We start from the raw sequence: 14,447 nt of genomic DNA, 5'->3' as shown, positions 1-14,447 counted from the left end.
CCACCAGTAAAATGCGGGAATACGTTTCAGTTCTAGGTCGCCCACCAGTAAAATGCGGGAATACATTTCATTTCTAGATCGCCCACCAGTAAAATGCGGGCATGCATTTCATAATTTTGCATTTAAGCAATTTTTTGGTCTTATATTACAGATTCTGGAATCAGTAACCCCACCAGAAGGCGGAAGGTTACAATAGAGATCCCCAGGCAGGAAACAATAAAATCCCCAGCACCAAGAAGCAGAAGGCTGCCAAGGCAAGCGCGCAATTCAAAAGGAAGAAGGGACGCGTCTTGAAAGAAGCAGTTTGGGAACGTTATAGCATGCCCAGCATAACAATTTTGATGAAGAAATCCACACCACTGAAGAAACCATTGAAAGGTTTAAGGAAGAGGGCCATGTCCCGAGCAGACCAAGCGAAATGATGAAAACTGGCATTCAGAAAAAGCAAAAGACCAGTATCATCCCCCCAAGTTCACAAAATAAAGGCATAGGAGGACAGCGCTAGCCGACAAGAAAGCAAGGCGACAAGAACAAGTTGAAGATAGATGAGATCTCATGATCCCTAGTCTAGCGTAGCTTCTTGTTTTTTCCTTTCAGAACAATGTAACAAGGAGATCGGTGAGCGGTAGCATCCTACAGCAGCATGCAACAGCGCACAACAGCAGCGAACACTACAGTCATACGGTAGTCCCAGCTACCAAAATTTCCCGAACTACATTGACCTGATTCCTGTTCAGCCCAGGATATGTAGGAAACCTCTGAAGCAAAGGTTCGGTCAAATCTTTTTCAAAAAAATGCTTCACACGGAGTACTCGGACGAGCAAAAATCGCCCGCTTTATCTTTGCGCGAAAACCCTTCGTGTCTTCGGGCAAAGAGGGGCAGCTATAAGCACGTGATTTTTGCTTCACGAACAATCACTCCAAAAGAAATCAAAATAATTGCAAATGGCCTCGCCGTACAAATTTTCAATTTTTACGTGACATGTGCTGGTAGTCCTTTGTGTTTCTATCCATTTTTCATTGAATCTTATCAAACAAAAATACAAAATAAGTATGCCGTGTGTAATCGGGCCGTAATTCGGTTTTTAAAAGAAAATTCACAAAAATATGCAGCTTTTATTATAGGCTATGATTTAACCATTTTTAAAATTTTAGTATGTGTGTGATAATTTTTTAGGTGTTGATTAATGGGTGTTTTAAATTCATTTTAATTTAGTTGTATTTTAAAATCAGAAAAGAAAAAGAGAAAAGAAAAAAAAGAAGTGAAGAAATCGGATTGGGCCCCAAAATGAGGCCCAAAGCCAATGCAAGACCCAGTCCAAGCCAGGCCTGCCTAGGCACCTCCCGAAACGACGCCGCATAAGGCGTCTGATCTGAGCCGTTCAATCACACTCATCCAACGGTCCACATCCGCACCCGTAACCCGACCTGTTTAGCCGGTTCAACCCAACCCCTCAATTAAACCCAAACGACCCCGTTTCTATACCAAACGACCCCGTCTCGTCCATCACCAATAGATCCAAGCCGTTCAGATCACTTGATCTAACGGCTCCGATTTATCTTCCCATTCCGTATATAAGCCCTCTATCATACCCCACGCCCCCTATCCAAACCCCCCTTCGCTCGTCTTCTTCACCAAACCCTGAACCCTATGAAACCCTAACACCGCCCCCTTTTCCCTTTCACTTGAACCCGGCGGCATGGACGCCGATGACCACCTCCTTAACACCCTAGGACCACCTCACTGCCCTGAACATGGATCTGCTATCCTTGTGCCTCGAATCAGTCCCTAGTTTCTCGAGTCGAACTCTGACCTACACCAAACCACACCATATTCGTACCAGACACTCCCCTGACCTCCCTCGTGACCAAACCAAGCTTGGTTTGGTCCGAATCTACCCACAACTCCTAGAATCTCAAATATGAAGATCCAAACCCTAGAACACCAGAACCTGGGGAATCTGACCTGTTTCATAGAGGGTTTGGGGTCTAATAGACTTCAATCAGGGTGTTCTCGGTTGAGAACACCCCGATTAAATTTTGTTCGGCTTCAAAAGGCCAAATCTGATTCGGACCTGGTTTGACTTCTGTTAAAATTTTCAGTAAGTTTTTCTATTTCTTTTTTGTTTTATTTGAATACTGTTTGAGGATTGCCAGCATGTGTCGTTGTGTTTGTTTGGTAGTTTCTGGTATTTTTCTTAATTCCTTCCATCTCTGTCAAAGACCTTTTATTTGGTCGTTTGTTCTTCTGTGTATGTGAATACATCTGGTGATATACATGCTCGTCAATTAGATTAGTCGTCCAATAGTTAATTCATATAGGTTCCCAGTAATTGAACAAAAGTTGTCTGAAGCCATTCAGGACCCTGTACGTATTGTTTATATGAACGACTGATTATTACCTGTTACGATTAATATAGTCGAGTCGATGTATGTTGTCAATTAGTTTCAGCCATTAAATGGTAACAACTTGATTCATGCTGTTTGTTTCTGCTATGATTGTATTTGAATTCCATTAGGAACTGAAGTGTGTTGCCTATTGATTTTGTTCAATTTGAATCAAAAAAAAACATTTAGGGGTAAGTTATAATAGCAGTTCAGACTTTGGTCTTAAATGGATGGCATGTTTACTTGGTTCAGATTTCGGACAGCATGTGCTTGGTCAGCTGATTAAGGAATTTAAATAATTGGACAGCATGTGCTGTCAGATTATATTCCTGTTGCCCATGCTTTACTAAATGAATAAGAGATTAGGCCACTTTAACAACAAAATAGAGAGGAGCTGTCACGGAATCTCGTGGGAGTTTTTGTTTAATTTAAATAGCTGAGTGGGAAAAACAGCATGGAGGGGGAAATTCTGAGTTGTCAAACAGACTGTAAAGTGCTGAGTTTCGGCTATAAAAGAGGCAGACCTTCCATTAGAAGAGGAGAATTTTTGAGCCTGGAGAGAAGGTTTTCCTAAAAAACTGAAAGAAAGAAACGAAAAGAAATCTCAGAACATTGTAACAAAGACTGTCTGAAAACAGCATAAGAATTTAAGCTGGCCAAGCTGTCTTGGCCAATTGTTGTTGGTTATTTGCCGAACTGTGTGTGATTGTTAAACTGTTGGTGCTGTTACATTCAATATTCTGGGCTTCCCGCTGTTGTTTTCTACTCTGTTTCTGGGATTTGACTGTTTGATGCTCGATCATCTGTGGGCTGCATTGTTGTTGCTGTGTTGTGACTAAGTTGTTGTTGCTGTTAGTTGCCTGCTGCTTATACTCTTTCTCTTCCTCTTCTTATTGTCCTAATATCCAGGTACACATTCTAAATTCACTGATGTAATGATGAGTTTGGAGCTGAATAAGGGCATATAGAGTTTTGTAGTCTAAACATCAATACAGTTACCTGTATTCTGCTGCTGGTAGTTTAGAATATTTGTGTGTTCAACAGGTAGATACTGGCTTTTAAACCATGTAATAAAACAGTGTTCATTTCATAAGGAATTTAGTCTGGTAATCTATGGTTGTATATAAATCAGGAAGAAGCTAGTTGGATAGTAACGATTATCGGCCAACAGTGGTTTCCCATAGGGTCTGTTGAATTGGAAATGCATTAAGCACATTAGCTTCATCTTAACTCATCAGTTGGTAATGCACAATTCGAATGCACTAAGCAATTTGGGTTAAAGCAAAAAGGAAAAATCGTGTAGTCAAACATGTAGTAATATCACATTAAGTTAGATAGGTTCGTTTCAAATGCCTCGTTTTTTTTTTCAAGCATCAAGCATGTAAGGAGTAATTAACTGAACCCCGTCCGTATGATGAACAAGGCCGAATATGTTTAACCTCCTCACATAATATAATCTGCTTCGATATCATTGTACGTTAATCTCGTGTTTCAATTTTCCTTGAATAATAGAATATAGAACAAAAACAACATTTCTTTGTACAAACTCCGTTGCAATTCTCCATTTGTATCAACCGTAAGTTAATAATTAATAAGCTACGTTTTTTAGCATGTAAATAATTAAGAAAGTTTTCTTTTATTTTTAGAGACAAACCTAATAGAAGAAATGTAGTCACTGTAGGTTTATCCTTTTAAATAAAATGAGACGAGCCTCGCCAAATAAAATGCACAGATTGCGGGGCCCTCACAAAAAAAAAATGTGTGCTTTAATTACTTAGAATTCGAGACGTGCCGTTTAGCGAATTTTACGGCCTTCCCCAAAATAACAAGACGCTAGTTGTTTTAGGTGCGCCTTTAATAATCTATCTTCTTAAACTCGGGAGTGCATTTCATGCGACCCAAATCCAAAATCCCAAAACGTCGAATAAAATATGTTCCGGATTGTGGGTGCATTTCATGTGACGCAGTCCAAAGACATGTTTTAAGCGATGTTCACATTCTTAATAATAATAATTATGAAAGTAGTTAAAAGATAAAATTTGCACATAAGTTCACATTTGTACAAAATCAGATAAATAAACCGAATATGACAGTTGAGCGACCGTGCTAGAACCACGGAACTCGGGAATGCCTAACACCTTCTCCCGGGTTAACAGAATTCCTTATCCGGATTTCTGGTACGCAGACTGTAATATAGAGTCATTGTTTTCCTCGATTCGGGATTAAAATTGGTGACTTGGGACACCCTAAAATCTCCCAAGTGGCGACTCTGAAATAAATAAATAAATCCTGTTTCGATTGTCCTTTAATTGGAAAAAACTCCCTTGTACCCTCGCGGGTGCGGAAAAAGGAGGTGTGACAGCCATAGTCGCTTACACATTGGAGATGGCCGTAGCCGCTTACACATTGGAGATGGCCTTAGCCGTTTATACATTGGAGATGGCCTTAGCCATTTATACGTTGGAGATGGCCTTAGCCTCTTATATATTGGAGATGGCCTTAGCCGTTTATACATTAGAGATGGCCTTAGCCGTTTATACGTTGGAGATGGCCTTAGCCGCTTACACATTGGAGATGGTCGTAGCCGCTTACACATTGGAGATGCCCGTAGCCGTTTATACGTTAGAGATGGCCTTAGCCGCTTACACATTGGAGATGGACTTATCCGCTTACACATTGGAGATGGCCGTAGCCGATTACACATTGGAGATGGTCGTAGCCGCTTACACATTGGAGATCATGCTAGTCCATTCCCTTTATCATGCCGGCCTAGAGAGCGTATGGAGAGGCTGATATGATAAACTTGATCCGCAAATATCTCCAGGTGTCCCCTCCGCCGCCTCGTTAAAAACCTCCCCGGGAAAACCCAATTGGGATAAAACTAGGGTGAGGGAAAAAGAGTCGACTCGGGAGACGCCTTTCAGAAATGGAAATACTTGAGGTGGGCGATGTTCCAATTATTTTGGAGCGTTTTTCCTTCCATTGTTTCCAACTGGAATGCTCCTTACTTGCTGTTGCTGTGATTTTGTAATGCTCGTCCCAGTTGGTTCCCAATTTTCCTTCGCTTGGGTCTTTGGATGCCAGCGTTTTGGCCTTGAGGACGTAGTCTCCCACTTTGAGTGGTCTTATTTTGGCCTTCTTGTTGTAGTATCTTTTGACCTGTTGTTTTTGGTCCACCATTCTTATGTGGGCCATTTCTCTCCTTTCCTTGGCCTCATCGAGGTCTTGGAGTCTGTTTGTATCGTTTTCTGTTCCGCTGGTATGTGAATACCTCAAGCTTGGTTCACCGACTTCGACCGGTATGACTGCGTCGGTTTCGTAGACCAGTGAGTATGGCGTTTCTCCTATGTTGGATTTTGGTGTGGTCCGGTGTGCCCACAATACTTCTGGTAGTAGCTCAGGCCATAGCCCTTTGGCTTCCTCGAATTTCTTTTTTAGTATGTTCAGTATTGTTTTGTTGGAAGATTCTGCTTGGCCGTTGGCGGCAGGGTGGTATGGCGTGGAGAGTATTCGCTTGATATGCCATTTTTCGAAGAATTCTGTCATTTTTTGGCCGATGAATTGTCGTCCGTTGTTGCAGCTGATTTCCTTGGGGATGCCGAAACGGCATATGATATTTTTCCATATGAAGGCGATGACTTCTTGTTCGCGTATTTGGGCGTACGCACCTGCTTCCACCCACTTGGAGTAATAATCAGTTAAAACTAGTAGAAATCATACCTTTCCTCATCCCGCTGGTAGGGGACCGACTATGTCCATTCCCCATTTGATGAATGGCCACGGGGAGGTGACTGAGTGGAGGGGTTCTCCTGGTTGGTGTATCATGGGAGCATACTTTTGGCATTGTTCGCATCGGCGAACGTACTCCGCTGCCTCTTTCTTCATAGTGGGCCAGTAATAACCGACCCGTATAATGCAACGCACGAGGGCGTGATTACCTGTGTGGGCGCCGCAATGACCCTCGTGTACTTCTTCGAGCACTAGCCTTGTTTGGTGCGGCCCTAGGCACTTGACTAGGGGCCCGCCAAATGTCTTTTTGTAGAGGTCATGATTTATCAGGCAGTACCGTGCGGCTTGCACGCGGAGTTTCTTTGCCTCTTTTTTGTCAAGTGAGAGTGTCCCATCCTGCAGATAGGATACAAGTTGATTGCGCCAGTCCCAAGTCCAATTTAAAGAGAGTACCTTAGTGTGATCAACGGTTGAATGGAGGAGAGTGACCACGCTTTCTTTGTTGAAGTTTTTAGTGGCTGCGGCCAGTTTTGCTAAGCCGTCTACTTCGACGTTCCGTTTCCTCGGAATTTGTTCAAAGCGGCACTCGTTGAACTCACACATTAATCGGTGGATTTCTGACTAGTATTTTCGCAATCTCTGCTCCTTGACCTGGTAAGTCTCGGTGACCTAGTTTACCACGAGTTAGGAATCGCAATGGAGAACGAGTTGTCGAGCCCCATATTTGATGGCTAGTTTCATACCTGCAATGACGGCCTCGTACTCAGCCTCGTTGTTAGTCATTTCGGGGTATCGCACGGACTGGCGAATTATTTTGCTCGTGGGGACCTCGAGGACGATTCCCAGTCCCGATCCCGAAGCATTGGCAGCGCCGTCAGTGTAGAGAGTCCATAGGTCGGTATCGGATGAGGCACGACGTGCCTCTAGTTCCGCCTCTATTAGTATCTATGTGTTGAAATCGGCTACAAAGTTGGCAAGTACTTGCGACTTGGTGGCGGTTCTTGGGTGATATGAGATGTCGTGCTCATTGAGCTCAATGGCCCATCTAGCGAGCCTGCTTGATAATTCGGGCTTGTGTAGGACGCTTCTCAATGGGAAGGTAGTTACTACTTTTATGGGGTGGCATTGAAAATAGGGTCGGAGCTTTCGTAAAGCTACGACCAATGCCAGAGCTAATCTCTCAAGGTGTGGATACCGTGTTTCGGCGTCCACTAATGTTTTGCTAATGTAATAGATAGGATATTGCGTACTTTCGTTCTCGTAGACAAAGACTGCACTGATGACAACCTCTGATACGGCCAGATACACCGGCAGGGGTTCGCCTGGGCTCGCTTTGACCAGCAGTGGTGGCGAAGATAGGTACGCTTTCAATTTTCTCAAGGCTTCGACGCACTCCTCGTTCCACTGTAACCCATGGTCTTTCCTCAACACATTGAAAAACTTATGGCACCTATCGGAAGATCGTGATATGAATCTGGATAGGGCAGCTATTCGCCCTATCAGCTTTTGTACCTGTTTTTGATGTTCAAAACCTCAGGTATTGCATTTATCGCCTTGATCTGGTCTGGGTTGACCTCGATGCCTCGTTGTGATACGAGAAATCCTAAAAAGTTTCCTGAGGCCACGCCGAAGGTGCATTTCTCGGGGTTCAATTTCATCCCGTACCTCCTCAATATCTCGAAGGCTTCCTTCAGATGGTCGAGGTGGTCGTCTTTCTTTGTCGACTTTACCAGCATATCGTCGATATAGACTTCCATGGTCTTACCGAGCTGCTCTTTGAATATTTTGGTGACCAGTCTTTGGTACGTAGCCCCTGCGTTTTTTAGCCCGAAGGGCATCACCTTGTAGCAATATGTCCCTTGGTAGGTGATGAACGTCGTTTTTTTCCTGGTCCTCCTCGGCCATCATGATCTGATTATAGCTGGAGTAGGCATCTAAGAAACTCAGTAGTTCGTGTCCTGCAGTGGCGTCGATCAGTTGGTCGATGTGGGGCAGTGGGAATGAATCTATTGGGCATGCCTTGTTCAGGTCGATGAAGTCCACGCACATTCTCCACTTTCTGTTCTTCTTTTTTACCATGACGACATTGGCGACCCATTGGGGGTACTTTGATTCTCTGATGGAGCCATTGGCCAGTAATTTGTCTACTTCCTCACTGACAGCTTCATTGATAGCGGCATTGAATTTCCTTCTCATTTGTCGCACGGGCGGGTGTAATGGATCGTCATTCAGCTTATGGGTGGCGATGTCTCGCGGGATTCCTGGCATATCTGAATGGAAAAAAGCAAACAGGTTTGCATGGTTAGTTAAGAATTCACAATACTTACTTAGGTTGGCGAGGTTGTGCCCGATGTAGGCTTTCTTCGTAAGGTCAGCGTCGTCCAATTGGACTGGGTCGAGATCTTTGATCGTAGCTTTGCAGGACTCTACGGCATCAGGATCTCTAATGGCGTCTACTATCGGGTTGACCTTAGTCCCCGACATAGCTGATTGATATGCCTCTGCACTTGCCCCCTTAAGTGGTTTGGTGTGGGCGCAATCTTGAGCTATTTTGTAGCATTCCTGTGCGGTGCGCGGCTTGCCTCGGATGCTGAATACTCCCCATGGGGTAGGAAATTTGATTACTTGGTAAAAGCTTAAAGGGACCGCTCGCATGGCATGTATCCATGGGCGTCCTATGATGGCATTGTACGTCATTTCCTGGTTCATCAGGTGGAAAGTTGTCTCCAGCATGACTCCCCCTGCTAAAACGGGCAGTGATACTTTTCAGAGGTCTGTTCCAACTGCATTGTTAAAGCCTGTTAGTGTGATGCAGCGTGGTATTATCTTATCCTCGAGTGTCATTTGTACGAGGACCCTTGGATGGATAATACAGGTGCCACTTCCGTCGTCAACCATGATTCTTTTAACATCTGTATAGGTGATATGTAGAGTGATAACTAAAGCATCGTAATGAGGGAAAGACAAACCGTCGGCATCGGACTTATCAAAGGTGATACTATCTTCGAAGTTTTCATACCGTTCATGGGCGATGGTTCGCTTCAGTTTGTGCATGGTGGTGAACTTGACATGATTGATTGATGAGTCGTCGCCACCTCCGACGATCATGTTTATCGTACGTGTCGGGGAGGGAGGCTTCGATGGCCCGTGGGGTTATTCCCGTCCGCGTGCAAAGTTGATTTTTCCTTTGTCACTGAGTAGTTCCCTCAGGTATCCCTGGTTCAGCATCCTGACCACCTCTTACCGTAGGCCTATGCAGTCTTCGGTTTTGTGTCCTCGTTCCTGATGGAACTCACATAGGACGTTTGATTTTCTTGTGGTGGGGTCTGATTTCATCTTCGTCAGCCATTGCACCTTGATGCCCAGCTTCTCCAGTGCGTACACTATTTCTGAAGGAGACACGCAAAAGTTATGGGCAGATAATAAAGGAGGCATACCTCTTTCGTTTCGGAGTGGAGCGACATGTCGCTGTAGTGCATCTATGTGCCTTGGTGGTGGCGTATGAGAAGATCGGACTTAGGGGTGGTGCCTTTCTCTGTTGAGACGCGGGATTTGTTCCCGCCGTCCTTCGTTGCGTCGATCTCTCCGAATTTCTAAGTGTATTGTCGTTAATCGTTGGGTCAGCCCATTGAGGTCGTCCTCGTTTTCTCATACCTCGGCACAGTAGGCGTTATGGATTTCTTCCCATGTGGTAGGGGGGTACTTCATGAGACGGCTTAGCAGCTTTTTAGTCGCCCTTAAACCGTCCCTATTTAGCCCATTCTGGAAAGCGGCAACCACCATGCCTTCTGACACGTTTGGTAGGCTCATCCTTACTCTGTTAAATCTGGCTAGGAAGTCCCTGAGTCCCTCCCATGCGGTTTTCCTGACGGCGAAGATGTCGTTGACCCTTATTTCTGGTTTATTTTCACCTGCATGGGCGGTGACGAACTTATCCACCATTTCCTCGAACGTTGATATCGCCTTAGCTGGTAGCTGAGAGTACCACGTTAGGGCGCCTCCTATCAACGTCTCCCTGAACTTCTTCAGTAGCACCGATAGTACCTGTTCTTTTGTTAGGTCGTTGCCCTTCACAGCGGTGACGTAGTGGATCAGATGATCCTCGGGATCTATGGTTCTGTCATATACCTTCAAGTAGGGTGGCATCTTGAAGGTTTTTGGGATAGAGCAAGGGGCAGCCTCCTCGGTATACGGTTGTTCAACGAACCTACCCACATTTTGGTAGCAACTTGGGAGCACTGGGGATCTTGTCTACCCTCACCTGGTGTTCCTTCATCTGGTCATGAAGTGACCTGTTTTCATTCTTAATTTCTTCCATATTCTTAAGGATGGTTGTGAGCGTGCCATTGTTAGTTTGTGCATCGGCAGGCCCGTTATTTGCTCGTACAACCTCGGGTTCACCCATGGCAGCAGTGATGCCTACCGTTGGTATGTACCTCACATTACTTTGCGGTAACTTCTCAACCAAGCCACTAAGGGTACTTGTTAGCCATTCTTCCAGTATCTTCTTGACCACCGAGGGTGCTTCCTTAGCAGCAGATATTGAAGCTCTTTTTTCGTGCAAGATCGTTAGATCTTCGGATGGGGAAGGTGAGATCTCTGCACCTGATGTGGTATTAGGGGTTGCATTCAATATTCCTTCGTCATCGGCCTCGTTAAGAGGACCCAAAAGATTGGCTGTAACACCCACTATTGTTTTCATTCTTGTGTTATTTTCGGCCATCTTTTGTTTTGTGTGGTGTAGAGAATGGTTGTCGATTGTTCTCTAGGTGCAAACTATGATTTTGATTCTCGAAATCTCCACAGACGGCGCCAAGTTTTTTGGCTTAAAAGTTATTGATGTACTTTGTAAGCTTAAAAACAATCAAAAAATAAATGAGGGTAAATCGTAATCAAATAAAATGTGACCTAGATATGACAAGAACGATGTTGTTATAGTAGATCTGAAAGATAAAAAGATGATATGAACTTGAGAGAAAGTAATCGTTAGAGATATAAAAGGAAAGTTGTATTATTTAGAATAACACGGATGCCTGTTACAATGTGAAGATCTCCTTTATATAGTAGGAGACCTTCCTCGAAATAATCAAAAAGGTACAAAAGTAGGTGACATCTTCTTAGTGAAGACGCCGAGTCTTAAATGACGTCGCCTTTATCCCTACGCCCGAGTTGTACCCTTGCTTTAGTCGGCGTATGCTCACTAGGCGTACCCATCGACGTGGAGATGTTGAGGGTCAAATTTAACCCCATACAACTGTGCTCTAATATAAGGAGACATCACTATTTATCATGTTAAGGTGGAATTCCGCTTAATTTTTAGAAGTTCTCATAAAGATTCATGGGGTGCTATCATTTTTAATCAGTGCCAGAAAAATATATAAAATTTGTATATAACATACAAAATGTATATATATATATATATATATATAAAAATATATATTTTTCGGCTATTATTTTAAGAGCGATTATACAGTGTCATTTTAGCACCTAACATACATCCGAGAGAAAGAGAAAGATTAGTTCGTGGTTGGTATTGCTATAGTTAAGAGCACTAATAGGAAATTAGAGGTTTATGTTTAATCTCATGACCTTTTTGTTGAGGCCTGAAATCCTTTTTAAATTTGTGTTAACTTTTGCACTCAAGTGACATATATATATATATATATATATATATATATATATATATTGTCTTTTTTGAAAATAGTTACAGTTTGATGGAAGACTGTTACTAGGGGCGGATGGAGCTTAAAGTTACCGGGTTCAACTGAATCCAGTATTTTCGACGTGGAGCATAAAGTTACTATTGAGATACTTATCAGATTATTTTCAAGTAGTTAGTTGGAGTTAGTTAATTCTTTGTTAGTGGTTAGTCTCTGCCAGCTGTGCATATGCACGTGTATATATACCCTGTGAAATATCAGTAGAGAGTTTGGAGCTTCTCTTCATAATTCTCTCCACTTCTCTTCTTCTTCATTCTTCCATACAGTTCTAGAAGTTTCCTCATATGCCATGGCAGACATGGCTGAGCTCTAATGCTCTGCTTTCAGCTCCAATCTTCACATGGTATCAGAACAAGGTTGATCTCGTAGATAGATCTCATCTCTGTAATCTCTTTTCATCTGTTCCTTTTTTGATTTCACCGGTTTTTAAATTTGGATATGATATAGATTTTTCATATAATCTACTTGTTGTTGAGTTTTCTAATAGCTGAGAGTTGAAATTCCTCCTGTTTTCTCCCTCAATTGTTTTTCGTTATGGCTGTAACCGATCAAGGAGATTCGACTGGCATCGAAACTATTACAACCGTCACTCCGGTGGGAACAGGACTTGATCCTAGTGATCCTCTGTATCTTCATCCATCTGACAACCCAGGAGCTATGCTAGTTTAAACTGCATTTGATGGAATAGGCTATAGATCTTGGAGGAGAAGTGTGTTGAGAGGTTTGTCTGTGAAAAATAAGTTAGGTTTCATAAGTGGAGAGTGTAAGCAACCTGATACTTCATCACCACAATTTCGACAATGGGAACGTTGTGACAATATGGTAACATCTTGGATTCTAAACTCACTCTCTAAGGAAATCGCAGACAGTGTGGAATATGCAAGCGATGATGTTGAACTTTGGAAGGAATTGGAGGATCGGTATGAACAAACTAATGGAGCTAGGTTATATCAAATTCAGAAAGAAATCAATGATCTCTCCCAAGGAACTCTTGACATTACTGCCTATTATACTAAGTTGAAGAAACTCTGGGAAGAACTTGCTACTTTGAGTAAGAAGAATCAATGCAATTCTGTTTGTAATTGTGGAGCAAAGGAGAGCATGTATAAGGCTGAACAAGATAGGAGGCTAATACAGTTTCTTATGGGATTAAATGAAATACACACAGTAGTTTGAGGAAGTATACTTATGATGAATCTATTACCTAATTTGGTACAAGCCTTTTCACTACTAGTTCAAGATGAAAAACAAAGAGAGATCAAGCCAAATAACCACTTAATTGTTGACTCAACTTCACTAAATGTGGGTACTTCAGGACAGAGTCCTTTAAGGACAAACTTTCCAACAGATAACAACAATCGTGGAATTTCTAGAGGCAGACTCATATGTGACTATTGCAAAAGACCAGGATATAGTAAGGAAAAGTGCTACAAGTTACATGGCTATCCACAGAATTATTCTACTTAGAATTTTACCCCTATACAATTCTCTAATAACTGCAATTATGATCAAGTCCAAGGTCCTAGATACAATAACAGAGGAAAAAGAGTAGTTGCAAATGTGCAAGGAATTGCTAATGAAATTACTGCTGGGGAGGAAACTAAAAACAGGGCACAAGATGATGGCAGAAATATGAGTCTTACTCAAGAGCAATATGGGCAACTGGTAAGTATGCTTCAGTAGTTTCATGAGAGGAATGGAGATGCAGGGAAAATATCAGGAAGCTCTTACTCATCTAGTGTCAATGCTGCCAACTTTGCAGGTATGATAGTATGCACCTCTTCGATTGATTTTGGTAAACTTGCTTGCAAATGCTTTGAGTCCAAAACTGACACATGGATACTGGATTCAGGGGCTTCCAATCACATGACCTTTAATAAATCCCTATTGTATAATATTCAATTCCTACCTTATCCCCTTCTAGTAGTCTTACCCAATGGATACAAAGTCAAAGTGTTTGAAATTGGTGATGTTGTTCTTACATGAAAAATAGTATTGTAGAAAGTTCTCCTTGTTCCCTCTTTTAAGTTTAACCTGGTGTCTGTCTATTGGTTAACCAAACATCTCATAGGAATGGCATCATTCACTGACAATACTTGTCTTCTGCAGGCCCCTTCACTGAAGAGGCCTCTGGAGATTGGTAAAGTGAGGAATGGCTTGTACCTGCTTTGCTCCAAGTGCCTGAGAGACAATAACACTTCTATGGCCTTCAATCATTCATGTGATGTAAATAGTCCTTCCTTGAATAATCCTCAGAGTTATCTGCCTTCATTTGTAAATAAGCCATCTCTGAATCAAATGCAGAACATACCTACTTCTTGTACTTCTGTTTTCAATAATCGATTGCCTGAATCTGTATCATGTTTCTCCAATAGTGTAGATATATTGTGGCATAATAGACTTGGACATGTGCCATTTGCAAAAATGAGACACATCTCTAGCATACCTGCTGATTTTTTCCAAAAACAACCATTCATGTGTACAATTTATCTCATGGCCAGACAAACAAGACTTTCTTTTCCTCAAAAAGTCAGTACCTCTTCCAAAACTTTTGAACTGCTCTATGTGGACCTATGGGGACCCTATCATGAACATACTCATGAAAATACA

The 14,447-nt window shown here is 42.6% G+C and overlaps 1 protein-coding gene across 1 annotated transcript; it reads left to right on the top strand.

The window, feature by feature from the left end:
* Positions 1–12,371: 12,371 nt before the first annotated feature.
* On the top strand, positions 12,372–13,013 carry LOC142165726 (uncharacterized). Its single transcript, XM_075224088.1, has 2 exons — positions 12,372–12,453; positions 12,526–13,013. Exons 1-2 carry the CDS (start codon positions 12,372–12,374, stop codon positions 13,011–13,013), a joined length of 570 nt encoding a protein of 189 aa, XP_075080189.1.
* The last annotated feature ends 1,434 nt before the right edge of the window (positions 13,014–14,447 follow it).

Source organism: Nicotiana tabacum, chromosome 11, assembly GCF_000715075.1.
Source record: "Nicotiana tabacum cultivar K326 chromosome 11, ASM71507v2, whole genome shotgun sequence".
Lineage (NCBI taxonomy): Eukaryota > Viridiplantae > Streptophyta > Magnoliopsida > Solanales > Solanaceae > Nicotiana > Nicotiana tabacum.
Note: the sequence above shows the minus strand (reverse complement) of the source record. Positions and strands in the feature narration are given on the sequence as shown.